The following is a 14,521-nucleotide window of genomic DNA, read 5'->3' on the forward strand; positions in this document are numbered from 1 at the left end:
TCTCACTGGAAAAAGAAAAACAATTCAGCCATAGATAAATGGTTCAAAAAAAAAAAATGGGAGGTTGCTGTTATGGAAAAACACACCACTTATGAACTGAGCAAAATAGAGAGAACAATACTTCAATATTTGGTTAACATTTTTTCAATACACAAAGTACTTTCACCTGTAACAGAAACCAGCACACCTGTCCAATTTTTTTTTTTTTTAAACATTTGATAGACCTGCCTGGTCCATTAAATATGTGTTGTGACAAAGTCAGGCAGGAGGGTCTGGGAAAACAAGTATGTTAGCCCTAGAATGCTAAAGGCTCTTTTTCCTACAAGCTGGGATGGGGTTACTTCAGGTCAGTTAGTAACACCTGAGTCCAATTAAAGGCTGCCTGAAACCTGTTAAAATCTCTCTCCTGGTGACAGAGAGAGGGGGGAGAGACAAACTGCTGCAAGGCTGGAGGCAGCAGGGAGATAGGCTTCTCCAGTGTGAGAGACTGTGCTTCTCCCCATCCGAAGACACCCAAAACCAAGTGCCTGTTTAGGGGAAGGACTGACACCCTGGGACCAGCGACAGGACACCACCTGCTTCAGGGAGGGGGCCAGGGAATGGTATTCCTTTTTTGTTTTGGTGCCTTATAGACTTGTTTCCCTTTGTTTGGCAAAGGAGCACTCCTCAGGCCTGCTCCAAGGCCTATCTGGAAGGCTCTGAGAAACAAACCCCGAAGAGGGAAGATAGACATGCTCCAGAGTGGGGGCTGATTTACCTCAGGCTCTGTCCCTGCCAGAGGAAGGAGCGCTAAGCCCAGCGAGGCAGAAGGGGTGCCTTGCCACAGTGTATACAGAGATTTCACTCAATTAATAAAATCGTTAGAAATCACATCATACATGTTGTAATGATGCTCACTCTGCAATATGTTAAATAGAGAGATCTGATGACTATATTAATGAATAATCTCTCTGTTATAATGGATTATTTTTTGGTTTCTGATATTTCCATGTGAAGGATTGTAAATTTGTTAATACTTCCTAAATAAATAAATAATATATATGAATGAAAATTAGCATGTTCTCATATACTTAATAACTATCATAATGGACATGCACTCGGGGAAGAATTAAGGTTGCACGTTCATATTCAGCCTTAGCTTTGGCACAGCCTGACTTCTGAAACCTTAACATTGCATTAACAGAGTTGCCCAGATATTAAATATGGCCCCACAGTATGCCAACATTTTTATGGCTGACTTAGAACAACGCTTCCTCAGCTCTCGTCTCCTAACACCTCTACTCTCCTTGCGCTATATTGATCACATCTTCATCATCTGGACCCATGGAAAAGAAGCCCTTGAGGAATTCCACCATGATTTCAACAATTTCCATCCCACCATCAACCTCAGCCTTGTCCAGTCCACACAAGAGATCCACTTCCTGGACACTATAGTGCTAATAAACGATGGTCACATAAACACCACCCTATGCCGGAAACCTACTGACCGCTATTCCTACCTACATGCCTCCAGCTTTCACCCTGACCACACCACATGATCCATTGTCTACAGCCAAGCTCTGCGATACAACCGCATTTGCTCCAACCCCTCAGACAGAGACAAACACCTACAAGATCTCTATCAAGCATTCTTACAACTACAATACCCACCTGCAGAAGTGAAGAAACAGATTGATAGAGCCAGAAGAGTTCCCAGAAGTCACCTACTATAGGACAGGCCTAACAAAGAAAATAACAGAACGCCACTAGCCATCACCTTCAGCCCCCAACTAAAACCCCTCCAACGCATTATTAAGGATCTACAACCTATCCTGAAGGATGACCCAACACTCTCACAAATCTTGGGAGACAGGCCAGTCCTTGCCTACAGACAGCCCCCCAATCTGAAGCAAATACTCACCAGCAACCACATACCACACAACAGAACCACTAACCCAGGAACCTATCCTTGCAACAAAGCCCGTTGCCAACTGTGCCCACGTATCTATTCAGGGGACACCATCACAGGGCCTAATAACATCAGCCACACTATCAGAGGCTTGTTCACCTGCACATCCACCAATGTGATATATGCCATCATGTGCCAGCAATGCCCCTCTGCCATGTACATTGGTCAAACTGAACAGTCTCCACGTAAAAGAATAAATGGACACAAATCAGATGTCAAGAATTATAACATTCATAAACCAGTCGGAGAACACTTCAATCTCTCTGGTCACGCAATCACAGACATGAAAGTTGCGATATTACAAGAAAAAAAACTTCAAATCCAGACTCCAGCAAGAGACTGTTGAATTGGAATTCATTTGCAAATTGGATACAATTAACTTAGGCTTGAATAGAGACTGGGAGTGGCTAAGTCATTATACAAGGTAACCTATTTCCCCTTGTTTTTTCCTACCCCCCCCCCCCCGACATTCTTGTTAAACCGTGGATTTGTGCTGGAAATGGCCCCAACTTGATTATCATACACATTGTAAGGAGAGTGATCACTTTAGATAAGCTATTACCAGCAGGAGAGTGGGGTGGGGGGAGAGAAAACCTTTTGTAGTGGTAAACACCCATTTTTTCATGCTTTGTGTGTATAAAAAGATCTTCTATACTTTCCACAGTATGCATCCGATGAAGTGAGCTGTAGCTCACGAAAGCTTATGCTCAAATACATTGGTTAGTCTCTAAGGTGCCACAAGTACTCCTTTTCTTTTTGCGAATACAGACTATCACGGCTGTTACTCTGAAACCTGTCATTAAATATTCAGTTACTGTTAAAGAGCAGAGGTTCTCAAACTGTGGTCCGTGGACCACAAGTGGTCCATGAGCTCCATTCAGGTGTCCGTGGATAGTTCCCTCTAAGGTGCGCGCCTGGGTGGCTGCTCACAAGAAAATGAAGGGTCACCCACTTAATTAGTGGAGCCACACAGGTGTGGCTACACTAATTAGGTGCCTGGACCCAGGAGAAGACACACATGTAAGGTGAGGTGGTGGCGGCCTTGGGGGGAATAGGGGATAGGTGGGAGGGTGAAGTGGGGTGAGAAGAGGGGGTGGGGGGAATTTGGAATGTGCAGGGCCGCGGCAGCCAGAGAAAGAGGTGACTTTCCCCAGGGCTGTGGCTGCCAGGGAAAGAAGGCCCTCTTTCCCAGCCTCACCTTTGTGGCTGCTGCAGCAGGGGAGAGACCGCCCTCCTTCCCAGCCCCAGCTCAGGGGCTGCTGTAGTGGGGGAGAGAAGGCACATCCATTGCATTAGAAAGGTAATATTATGGATATTAGAATAGGAGTTGTGTGCTTTTATTTGTAAAACAAAAAAACATTAATTAAGGGGTATTTTTTTAATATAGTGCTTTTAACCAAAGTGCTTTACAATAGTTAGCTATCAGTACAAACAACATTTATCATTATGAGGTCTGCTGAGACCCTCAGCAATTTTCAAGTGGTATGCAAAAGAAGAAGTTTGAGAACCATTGTTAAAGAGAATTAAAAACTCATGTTTTCCTTAAATGTTGCAACAAAAGCTATGCATTAGACCAAGTTTCTTTTGTTCATGGTGCAAATGAACAAAAGTACCAAAACCTGAAAAAAATATCAAAACTTCAAGTGTCTGTAAGGAAAGAAGCCTGCCCCTCTACAACATAACAATCCAAGAGTTCATTCTGACTCTGTAACCTGCAGCAGAATATATACTGTTCCATCCTCTCCAAATCTCACCTCTCCCTACTATTAGAGAACAACTTTCAAAGAGACCCTAAAATAGAAATTTTTATTATGGACCTTTTTAAAAGAAGTTCTACTCTCTTTTCTTGCCTACAGCAAAGGATGAAGTCTGAGTCAAATCAATGAAGCTGGCTCCTTCTGGATAGCTCCTCTTGATACCGGTTTTCAACCTAAAAATTAGGGCCTCTAGGTGCTACTGCAATACAGATTAAACAGATTTAAAAATTTGATTAAAGCTAATGTTAAAAAAAATTATATAATCTGACATTTTGTCTATTATTGTTACAAAATACCTAACGTTACTGTAACTGAGAGAATAGAGACTTTTTTCTTTGTTTACTTTTTGTATTTGTATTTTGTATTTGACTGTATTTTGTCTATAAATTTCACTATTTCCCTGTTGGTCTTGCACACAGTTACAATGGACAGAAAAAATGGTTACTTATAGCAACTGTAGTTCTTCAATATGTTGTAGTCAATGTGGATCCCACTCTGTGGTGCGCATGCAACCCACGTGGACGAGCACTGAATCTTTGCAATAGCAGTGTTGTTTGGGGCTACATCTATGCAGTACATGTCTTTGAGTCTCTCGTCCAAAGGCATTAAAGGCAGGGCAGCCACAATCATCCCTCAGTTCCCTTGCCGATATGAAGCACTCCAGAAAAGCAGGGATGGAGGAGGGCAGGTCACAGGATCCACAGTAAGGACAACATCTTGAACACCACAGTTACTATACACCAAGTAACTGTCCTTTCTTCAAGTATGTGTGCAGGGGAGCTGGAACAGTTTTTATAGCAGGGGTTCTGAGAACCATTGAACCAAACTATAAACCTTGTATATAATGGAAACCACTGTCCCTACCCCTAGTTTCAGCACCTATGTATGTGTGTCAGAGTGGATTCCTCACTGGCCAACAAGCAGTGCCCCACCTGGAAGGTGGAATTGAGGAGTCTTGATTGTCTTAAACAGTGATTGTAATACCGCTCTTCCAAAGCTGGCATCTGACTCTGCAGCTAGAAAGAGGGCACAGTGTCTAAAAAAAAGTAATTGACATACTGCATGTGATTGCCTTACAGATTTCTGATACTGAAATGTTCCTAAAAGTGGAAGATGTAGCTTGTGTTTTAGTACAGTGAGCTTTACATTTGGGGGCAGTACATCAGGATCTGGTAGCAGAGCAATATGCAATATATGATCCATATCCTCTGGAAGGAGATTGTTGTTTCTAGGCCTTTGAAGGATCAAACTAAGAGACAGAATGATAGTCTAAAGGGATTTGTTCTGTCAAGATAATACAATGAAGATCTTGAAACACTTAAGGTGTGAAGATGTTTTTCTCCTGGCCCAGAATGAAGCCTGGGGAAGAAGACAGGCAAGTTGATGGAATGATTTAAGTGAAACTTCAAGATCAGTTTAGGTTTAAATTCTGGATGAGGTCTCACCACCACCCTGTCCTCATGAAACGTTGTTTAAGGGATATCAACGGTAAGGGTTTGCAGCTCGCTGACCCTGCTGGCCGAAGTTATGGCAACTAGGAAAACTGATTCAAGGGTACAGTGGTATAAGCAGATTCCGCAAGTGGTTCAAAAGGGAGCTCCCTAAGGCTTCCCCGGACAATGGTGAGATTCTACATAGCAGAAGGTTCCTTGATGGGAGAGTTAGCATAGAGTAGCCCTTTCAGAAATCTATATATTGTAGAATGTGAAAAGATTCAACAGGATTGGACAGGTGAGACCCCTGATGAAATTGCTGCTAGATTAACTTTGATGGAGCTGAATGAAAGACCCAATTGTTTTAAATCCTAGAGGTAGTCCAGGATCTTTGGTATGGGAGCCTCCACTGGGTCAAGACTGCATTAGGTTGCCCATATTGGAATCTTTTCCATTTAGAGGAATAAGTTTTCCTTTTGAGAGGTTTCCTGCTTTGTAGGAGGATTTCTCGCACCTGAAGGGAGCAGTCTGTCAGTATTAACCAGCCAACATTCAAGCTGTCAGATGCAGTGACTCCAGATCCAGATAAAGTATCTGACCTTGGATCTGCAATACTAGCTAAATGATATTCAGAGAAGATCTGTTAGCCAGAACTATCTTGAACAGTATGGAGCTATTAGGACTATTTTGCCTTTGTCCCAGATGATTTTACAGATTCACCTGGAATCAGGGGAATACTTGGAAAAGCGTACGGGGTTCCTAGGATCCACCAAGTGAACAAGACATCTTGCAGCAAGCCTGATCTTATGCCTTCTCCAAAACAAAAAGGCTGGACATTTCTTGTTGTCTATTGAGGCAAACAAGTCTATCCATTGTTAGAATATTAGGTCTATGATGGACCTCCATAGCAACCACTTGTGGTTAGTGATGGATTGTTTGCTTAGGACATCTGTCAGATTGTTGCTAACTCCCTGTAGGTGGAGGGCTGATTGGGGTTATTCCATGAAGTTGACACAGAACTGATGAGTAGGCAACTCCTTGTTTGTGTAATATATTGCAGATGTGTTATCCATCAAAATTTGCACTCTGGAATTTTGTAAGAGATCAGAATGCAGAATAGCCTGATCACTCACAGCTTCAATACATTTATGTGAAGAGTCATATCCTTTTGACCCCAGATCCCTTGTATCGAGAGGTTTGGGTGGGTTTCCCAATCCGTGGTTGATGAGTCTATGAGAAGTGTCTTCCTCCATAAGTGGCGGGGAGAGGATGTTTCTTTTCTGGTCCTCTTTGTGGATTTGGAGTTCTCCTGAACCACAGGCGCTTTTAATGATCCTGACTAGGGTAAGCATAGAAGTGCTAGGATCCCTTCTGTGGCACTTGATATTTTTTTCTCCATCCTTTTGGTGGTAGGAGGAATGGTGACCAGCATTTGCCATAATGCCTTTGCAGGGTCAAGTATCCCCTTGTTAATTGGGAGGGCTAATCTGGCCAGTGCGAAGGAATTTGAATGACTGGAGTATGAATATCCAGGGCCTCTGAGTCTAGCTAGCAGTTCCTAGAATGTCTTAAAATCATCTGGTGCTGGTATTGGAGCTATAACCTTCACCTTGTATGGGAACAATGAGGATTCCTGAAGAAACGAAGGAAGATGCTGCTGTTCCACTAATCCCACTTCGTCCAGTGTCTGATGTTCATCGTCTCAGTCCAGTGTGGGCAAGCTGGACAGCAATGCTGATGGGGAATAGGATCTCTTCCACTTCCTTGAGAGATGGGATAGAGATTGACTCCTGAAGGCATGGGAAGGTGGTCCCCAAAAGGCCCAGTAGGACTAGGATGGCACCTTATACTGGTACAGCTGGCTTCACTGGGGTTGGCCAGCCCATTACCATGCATGCCAGGATTGTGACAAGGCTCTAATTGGGGAAGCATTCAGTCCATTACACAGGATCTTCTTCCTGAATATTAAAGGGAGATAGTTTGATGCTGGCAAAAAGATATGGCCCAGTGATGGGGATGAAAAGCATATCTTGTTAAAGAGCAGTGCCAAAGTGTAAAGTGATCTTGGTGCCAGGATGCTATCATGTGCCAATAGCAATGATGGTCTCTGTGCCGAGGAAGACTCTGGTAAAGATGTAGATTCCACTGAAGCACTGGAACATATATGAGCAGAGGACTCTGCAGCCAATGTTGACGTCAGTATTTGCATTGCTGACTGCATCGATGCTGCCATTGAGGTCAGTACTGGGTATGTTTGTTAATGCTGAGCTTGTGACCAAGCCTGTGCTGCTAACCCCTGTGATGGCTGAGGGCTTAGTGAACTTCTCTCTGGCACATCATTTTTTTCAACCTCTCCTTATGAGACAAAACTGACCAGTGTCTAGAGCAATGCTTTTGTCTGTGCTCCAGCCAACCTTGTCCCTCAGTACCGGTAGTTGGTGCCAGAACTGTTGGTGCTGGGATCATCCATGCAGAGTCCTTTGACAGTGTTTTTTCTCAGTGACAGGACTTGACATAGTGCAGTGGTTCCCAAACTTTAACAGCCTGTGAACCTCTTTCACTAACTTGTGAAATCTCGTGACCCCCCTTCTAAAAATGAATATTTCCAGGGATTTAAGTTTAAATTTCCTCCGTGGGGCTCCTGCTGCTGGACCCCGTTGACCGCCCCAACTGCCTGGCCCTGGTCTCCTTGGGGCTTGGGCTGCCAGCCCCACGCAGAGCGCTGGGGTTCGGGCTGCCGGCTCCCCCGCTGATGGGTGAAGGGCTCAGGCTGCCAGTCCCAACTGCCCTGCCCCAATCTCCCTGGGGTGGGTCCTGCAACCAGGTCCCACATGCTGCCTCCAATGCCCAGGGTCCTCTGGCCGCCATTAGTGACATTTTTCTGGCGAACCCCCTGTAACATTCTGCGAACCCCAGTTTGGGAACTAGTGGCATAGTGGAACATCTGGTGGGGACACTCAAAGAAGATTTCTTCAGTGCTTGATCAGTCTTAGGAGCACCATCTCCTCAGGGTGAGATGACGACTCACTGACTGCTCCTTAAGATAGAGCTTGAAACACGTGCCTGTGAGGAGAATGAACAGCAGACAAAGCACTGATCCAATACATAGTTCTCTTCAAGGCAAAACAAGCAGCAGTTATGGCCCTCAATAAGCAGAATGAGGCAGTCACAGTATGGACAGGACTTAAAGTTTTGAGTCTACCATGAGGCACATAGTAGTGCAAAGCTCCTAGTGAAATTGTAGGGGGGGGTTGGTTGTGTGGTTTTGTTTAGTTTTTTTAAAATGGTCCCAAATTGGTAAACTAAGGGGAAACAGGGACATTTTAAAAAGGTAGGTAGATGACTGTTATCAAAATATAGCAAACACTAAAGAGTAGCGACCTGGACATTTGTTCTGTCTTGCTGTCATGGGCAGTAAGGGGAAACTGAGGGCAGTTGCAGCCCCCCTGCCTTTATACCCTCAGATGAGAGGTATGGGGACATGTGCTTACATATGCAGCTCCAACAGACACTGCTATTCAAAAGATTCCACTCTGGCACACGAGGTGCATGCGCACCCTAGAATGGAATGCTCAAAAAAGAAATGATAGAAAAATATAGTCAAATGACTGATAGATTGACACTACTCTGTAATGTCCTGGACAAGCTTTACTGAATTACATTACACCTTACTGAAGTAAGTTTAACACTTTTGGAGTTCATTGTATTAAAAACACAAATATTTACATACTATCTTGGGATTATAAGGATCTTCAAAGGACCTTTTGAAACAAAGTGAGCTTTTAACATTAAGCGTTTTCTTCTAGGAGTAGGGGAATATATGCTAATATAATTCCTCCAGTTATCAACGCTTTAAAGTCACCCACCTGGAAAGGTGCACATATACTGGTTCAAACTGCTATGCTGTCTTGTGGCCTTCTTTCTGATCCAGCAGATGGACAGGACCCCTGGACCATGGAGGGCCCCAGTCCTTAGAAGTTTGGAAGGACTTGGCCTACTGAGGCCACATAATTCTGAGTATTTCTTCCGAGCTGAAGCTGTGATGAACTTGTGACCACAAAGGAAACTCCTTGGGTGGTGTGTTGAATGACTACTCCTGCCAGGACTGCTCCATCTTAGTATTGGGATGATCTCTGGTCAGCTTATTAGCATACATTTAGGTTCTTTTATTGTTTTTAATGCTTTCTCTGTAGTTCTTTTACCCTAATAAGAAAATATGCTTGCATAAAAGAGCTGTGTGGTACCAATAACCATGGACAGTCACACTGTCAACTGTCTCTGAAGAGAAAGCAAGTAGGTGTGCTCAGCGGGGAACAATACATCAAAGGCAGGGAACTGTGCGGCCTGGAAATGCCCTGGTCAGACAGGAAAGAGACGTAGGTCTCCATGCAAAAAGGCAACGGGTAGGAAGGTGGAACTCTGAGAATGGGTGTCCTCGAGTGAATCACTGAGGAGAAATCCAGGTGCAGCTGCACTGAACTATGAAAATTACAAAAATTGGCTGGGGAAGTCAAGGGCAGATTGCACAGAATATATGGCCTGCACAATATTATTGATGATAATGGGTAAGATGGAGAAAAACAAGCTTGACTCTCACTGGCCAGACTAAGTTTGCAAGGCTAGCAGTGCTAGGAAAAATCAACTCCTTTTTACCTATAAACTGAGCACAGTGGATATGGAAATCATTGGAAGACAGACACAGAATTCCATTTTTATAGCCACTCAGAATACAGCTGCACTCATTCCTCTTAACCATACCTTATTTCAAGAGACATCATTTATTTTAGCCCCAAAATTACCTATGTTCTTGTAACCCTTCACTGATTGCTGAAAATGATTTACCCTGGGCATAGAGGATCATGAAGCTAATATTACAAGACGTTATTAACACTAACAGAATGAAGACAGTTAACATTTTACAGTTAACAAGAACTTTCCTTTCTGAATAACTTGTATGTGCCCTTCATTTTCGATCTTTGTCACACACTGCATCCCACAATTTGGGCCTTGAAAAGTTGGGAGATGTGACCACTCTTTAAAATTCATGTGTGGAGTTAACAAGGACTTTGGTGATGAAAGAAAAGTTCTCTTACTCATGTTGTGTCCTGTTATCTTTTGATTTGCCAGACCTATTTTGGCAGGCAAATTATCACTCTCTGAACCCTTTTTAAGTGTTTGAGAAGCTATGGTAAGTGCCAAGGAGGATTCTCTTTTTTGGCAACTGTAAAATTACAATTTTTCAGTCAGTTAATTTTGCAACTAAGAAATCTCTAAACTAAGTATCAGCTGCACCCAAACTTTGTCCACATGAGAGCGCCAAATTGGTAGCTTGGCAGGAGCACAGAATTAACCTATACTTAATTTGCATAAAATGGGACAAATTATATTCGTGTACCATTAAGATGCAGCCTTTGGAGACTACATTTCCCAACATGTAGTTCTCCATATTTATCCTATCATCCTCCAATCAGTGGTGTAGCCTCTGCAGGATGCTTTTCCATAACAAAAAGCAGATGGCAAGCACAAATTGCACTATAACAGTGCATGAGCTAAATGTATCACTGCCACATTTTAGCCAAAAATGCCGTATATGAAGACGACGGGCCATCATTTCCTGCAGTAACAAACTAGAAAGACCAAATATTTAGAACTAGGCAACGCAAGACTCCAGAATTTTTTCTATCCCTATGACTCACCTGCATAGGTAGCAGCAGACTGCTGCAAGGACTGAAGCTGGCCACGACTACAGTTATATTTCTTAGTAATATCCTTTAAGGGAACCTCACTGATTAAATCCAGTAGCACAAGGCTGGTGAAAAACCTGTACAAAAAGCATACAGAGAAATTTTAAAAAATAAAGTAATTGATGGCAAGCTAGTAGTAAATGCTCTGTGCTACTTTGGGCCTGAAGTGGCAAACAAAGGAAATAACTTCTCAGACCATTTTTCTTAACACATACCCAAGCTTCTTGTAGCTACAATTCTCTTACCCAGTATCGATAAACTTATTCGGGACCGAGCCAAATTGTATTAACTAACAGCTCAGCCAACAGGAGAGCCAATCCCAGACAATGCTTTCACACAGAACAGAACCTAGCAATTGGATCTCTGTGGATTCTCACACATTTGTCCTTTAGAACCTCCTCCCCTTAGGCACTTAGGCCCATCTGTTATTACCTTTTATGAATGGCCATTTGTCTGTGCTGTTTCTCTGTTTTAGCTATGATTTTGCCCTTTACAGAGCGAGCCAGGAAGCCTTCTTCAATCCCCACCAGCTCAGCCACTCGCTTCATAGATGAAGGCAGCTTCTCCCACAGGCAGAAAAACTGATACCAGTCAATAGTGGTCCACTCCTCATACACAGGAGTGACCTAAAAGAAAACAAATCAATATCTCATTCTTTAAAGCAAAATCTTTACTTCACAAGAACAGACAAAGAACTACACTGCAAGAGGAGAAATAATAATGTAATCCAGGGCATATGGTTACAGTGTCTGTCCTACATACAACTCAGATGCACTGAGTCATAACCACATACCCTGAAGAACGTAAAAGCTCTTCCAAACTAGTTTTTAATGTTTGGACTAATGAGCTCTGACACATGTTGGTATATTCTCATGATTACACAGTTCAGACCCTTTGTCAGATTGTTCCCTAAATCCAAGCCATTAAAAATAAGGGCTTTTGAACAATAACTATTTTTATTTCAAATAACTGATTAACATATGCCTGTCTATTAAGATCAGTGTCAGTGAGACATTTTTCCAGTACATTCCACCAAGAAACAGGACATCCAGTTAGAGCAGCCTTGCTAGACACTACCATGGTATCTGATCATATAGAGGAGTAGGGTTCTGCAGTCCACTTTTCCTCTTACTTCATGATAAACTCCAGCACAAAAATCTCAGTGCTATTATTTATATGAACAAAAATACCCCAAAAATTCAACCACTAAGGGACCAAAACAAAACAAATAATTCTGGTTAAAATTCAGTCAGCCTGGTTCAATACCAGGAGAGAGAATGTCGTAATATTTACATCAACATATTGAGAGAGACTGTTTCAAAATAACTAGTTAACAGTACTTGGGGCACATTTAACAGAATACAAAATGCAAAATGTCTAGGGTGCAGCTACAAATCCTCCATCTCCCTTTTAATGTTGGCAAGGGTAAGAATAGCTGAAGACAGGATCCCATTCCAGAGAGTTAGGCCTTTTTTATCCATTCCTAACCAACAAATATTTATCCTTTTTATCAAATTCCAAAAAAGGTCAGCCATAGATTTGTACAGTCAGAACATTCAAGCCTAAGGGAGTTAAGAACCATTATTAAAGTAGACAGAGAAAAACTAACACGCAGGATACATTTGGAGAGCAACTCCCGGCAAAAACCATCCCCAGTCTTGCTTTGGAAATGAACAGTTTACAAATAATGTTTTAGGCAAGGTTAATGGGAAAGAAACTCAAGAACATTTTGTTCAAGAGCACTATTTCAAACTAAATACACTAGACAAACTGCTGTGCTTGAAAACTCCAGAGAGAAAATACATTACATTAACATGTCCTGCCTTGGAACACACACAGAATTCATTCTTTCATTTTCTACTTTTTAATAGATGTCAGCAGGAAATGCGTACATTGCTGCATACTATACAAAGCAGCTCTGCTTTGCTTACTGAAAGTAGAAACAAAATATAAATCTTCCTGATCTGGGCAGTTTGCAGGCACGTATGGGACACTAGCACACCCTCCAAAATCATTCAGTTTTGGTCAGCAGCTGGTCAATGACAGAACAAGCAGGGGCGTGGAGTTGAGAGAAGGCAAAAGCATGCATTCCTCACTGTTTATGATCCCAACAATCACATCATCCCAGCTTTGTTTTGCATGGGTCACAGAGGTCCCCAGCAGGGATTTCCAAACTGTTGAAATTCTGTTTCAGGGGCTGTGTTTTGTCTTTATTAGGACAGCATGTACAAAGATGCACATTTAATGGGGAGAGAGAACAGTATCAGATTTTGGACACCATTCCTTTAAGGCCCTCTTGCCCATGAATCTTACGAGGCTCATCAGGACACCTAATCACTCTCTTGTTAATCTTTACAGGCTCATGACTCCCTCTCCAGGAATTTTAATTGGCTTTTAGGGGCTTCTTGAATATGCACACACAGATCGTTGTTGTCTTGTTGGAGACCACACCCCACAACAGGTTTAGCAGACTCCTCAGGGCTCCCCTCTCATAGTTGTAGTAGGCTCCTCCACCCCAAATGTGCCAAACAGGCTCATCAGGGACCAAAAACTTCTTAAAGATTATAGGGTGGTTGGGATTGGCCCCCAACAAGCTTCCCTAGGCTCAGAAAGGTGATAGGACCCCATTAGTCTGATGTCTGAGGTACAGCTTGATGAGCCTAAGCGCCTCAGGGGGATGTAAAATTCAGAAAACCTTTGTCCAATTCACTTCAAATATTTTAGAAAATTTCTACCTCTGTTCCAGAGAAAAAATTCAAATTTTGAGACAGATGAGACTTTTCTATGGGTTTGAGGAAAACGGATTCCAAATTGGGTTTATAATGTATAAAACCAATTGAGCATCAACTATGGAGCGGCAGCTGCTTCATAATACATGCTGCAGAATCAGAATAGTTTCCCAACTTAATCAGGGTGGATTGATTTAAATCAGCAAGCAGAAAACCTTGATTTAAATAATTGATTTTAATCATGTTTTGTATTTGTAGTTTTTAATTACTTTCTTAAAGAAAGGTTGCGTTTCATTGGTTGAGCCATTAAAACACTGATTTTGCCACTGAATATAACCTTTGCACTAAATTAGGTGCTTCATTTTGCTAACTAGGAGGATATACTATATCTATACACATTTATTTAAGCAATTATATAGCTTAACATACATTTATTCAGATTTGTAATTTTTACATTTTTATTATGTAACAAAATGATGAATGATGTATTTTTTCACTAAAGGATTATTAATTTTTTTACTTGTAATTTTTGTATCAATTAAAGATGCACAAACAATTTTTTTATTCAATAAAAACATCTTAAATGTGCTGGATACACAAGAAAAAAGTTTATCAAAAAGTTTAATCAAAATATATTTTGCATTTACAACTGATTTATTAAACAAAAGTAGTATTATCTGTAGCTAATAAACAAAACTAATTGTTTTGGTCACTATGTCCAAGATTTTAGAAGTAGTAGACTTCATCCTATCCTACCTTGTTTTTATTCATAAATGGGAAGAGGAAAAGAAACTTTCATTCTTTTTCAACTCCCAAATGGTTTCTTAACTTTGAATGAACTAGTTGTAGAACTGAACTAGTTGAATGAACCAAAATGAAGAAAATATTCTCTGCACATGCAGAAGAACAT

The 14,521-nt window shown here is 41.8% G+C and overlaps 1 protein-coding gene across 2 annotated transcripts in view; it reads right to left on the bottom strand.

Moving 5' to 3' along the window:
* POLQ (DNA polymerase theta) overlaps positions 1-14,521 on the bottom strand; it is a 135,633-nt gene that overhangs the window by 70,208 nt on the left and 50,904 nt on the right. For both annotated transcript variants that reach the window (XM_073309856.2, XM_073309867.2), the window contains 2 exons: positions 11,315-11,508; positions 10,835-10,959 (listed from right to left, as the gene is read on the bottom strand). In XM_073309856.2, coding sequence (XP_073165957.2) covers positions 10,835-10,959; positions 11,315-11,508 — 319 coding nt within the window. The remainder of the gene's footprint in view (positions 1-10,834; positions 10,960-11,314; positions 11,509-14,521) is intronic.

This window comes from Lepidochelys kempii, chromosome 1 (assembly GCF_965140285.1).
Source record: "Lepidochelys kempii isolate rLepKem1 chromosome 1, rLepKem1.hap1, whole genome shotgun sequence".
Lineage (NCBI taxonomy): Eukaryota > Metazoa > Chordata > Testudines > Cheloniidae > Lepidochelys > Lepidochelys kempii.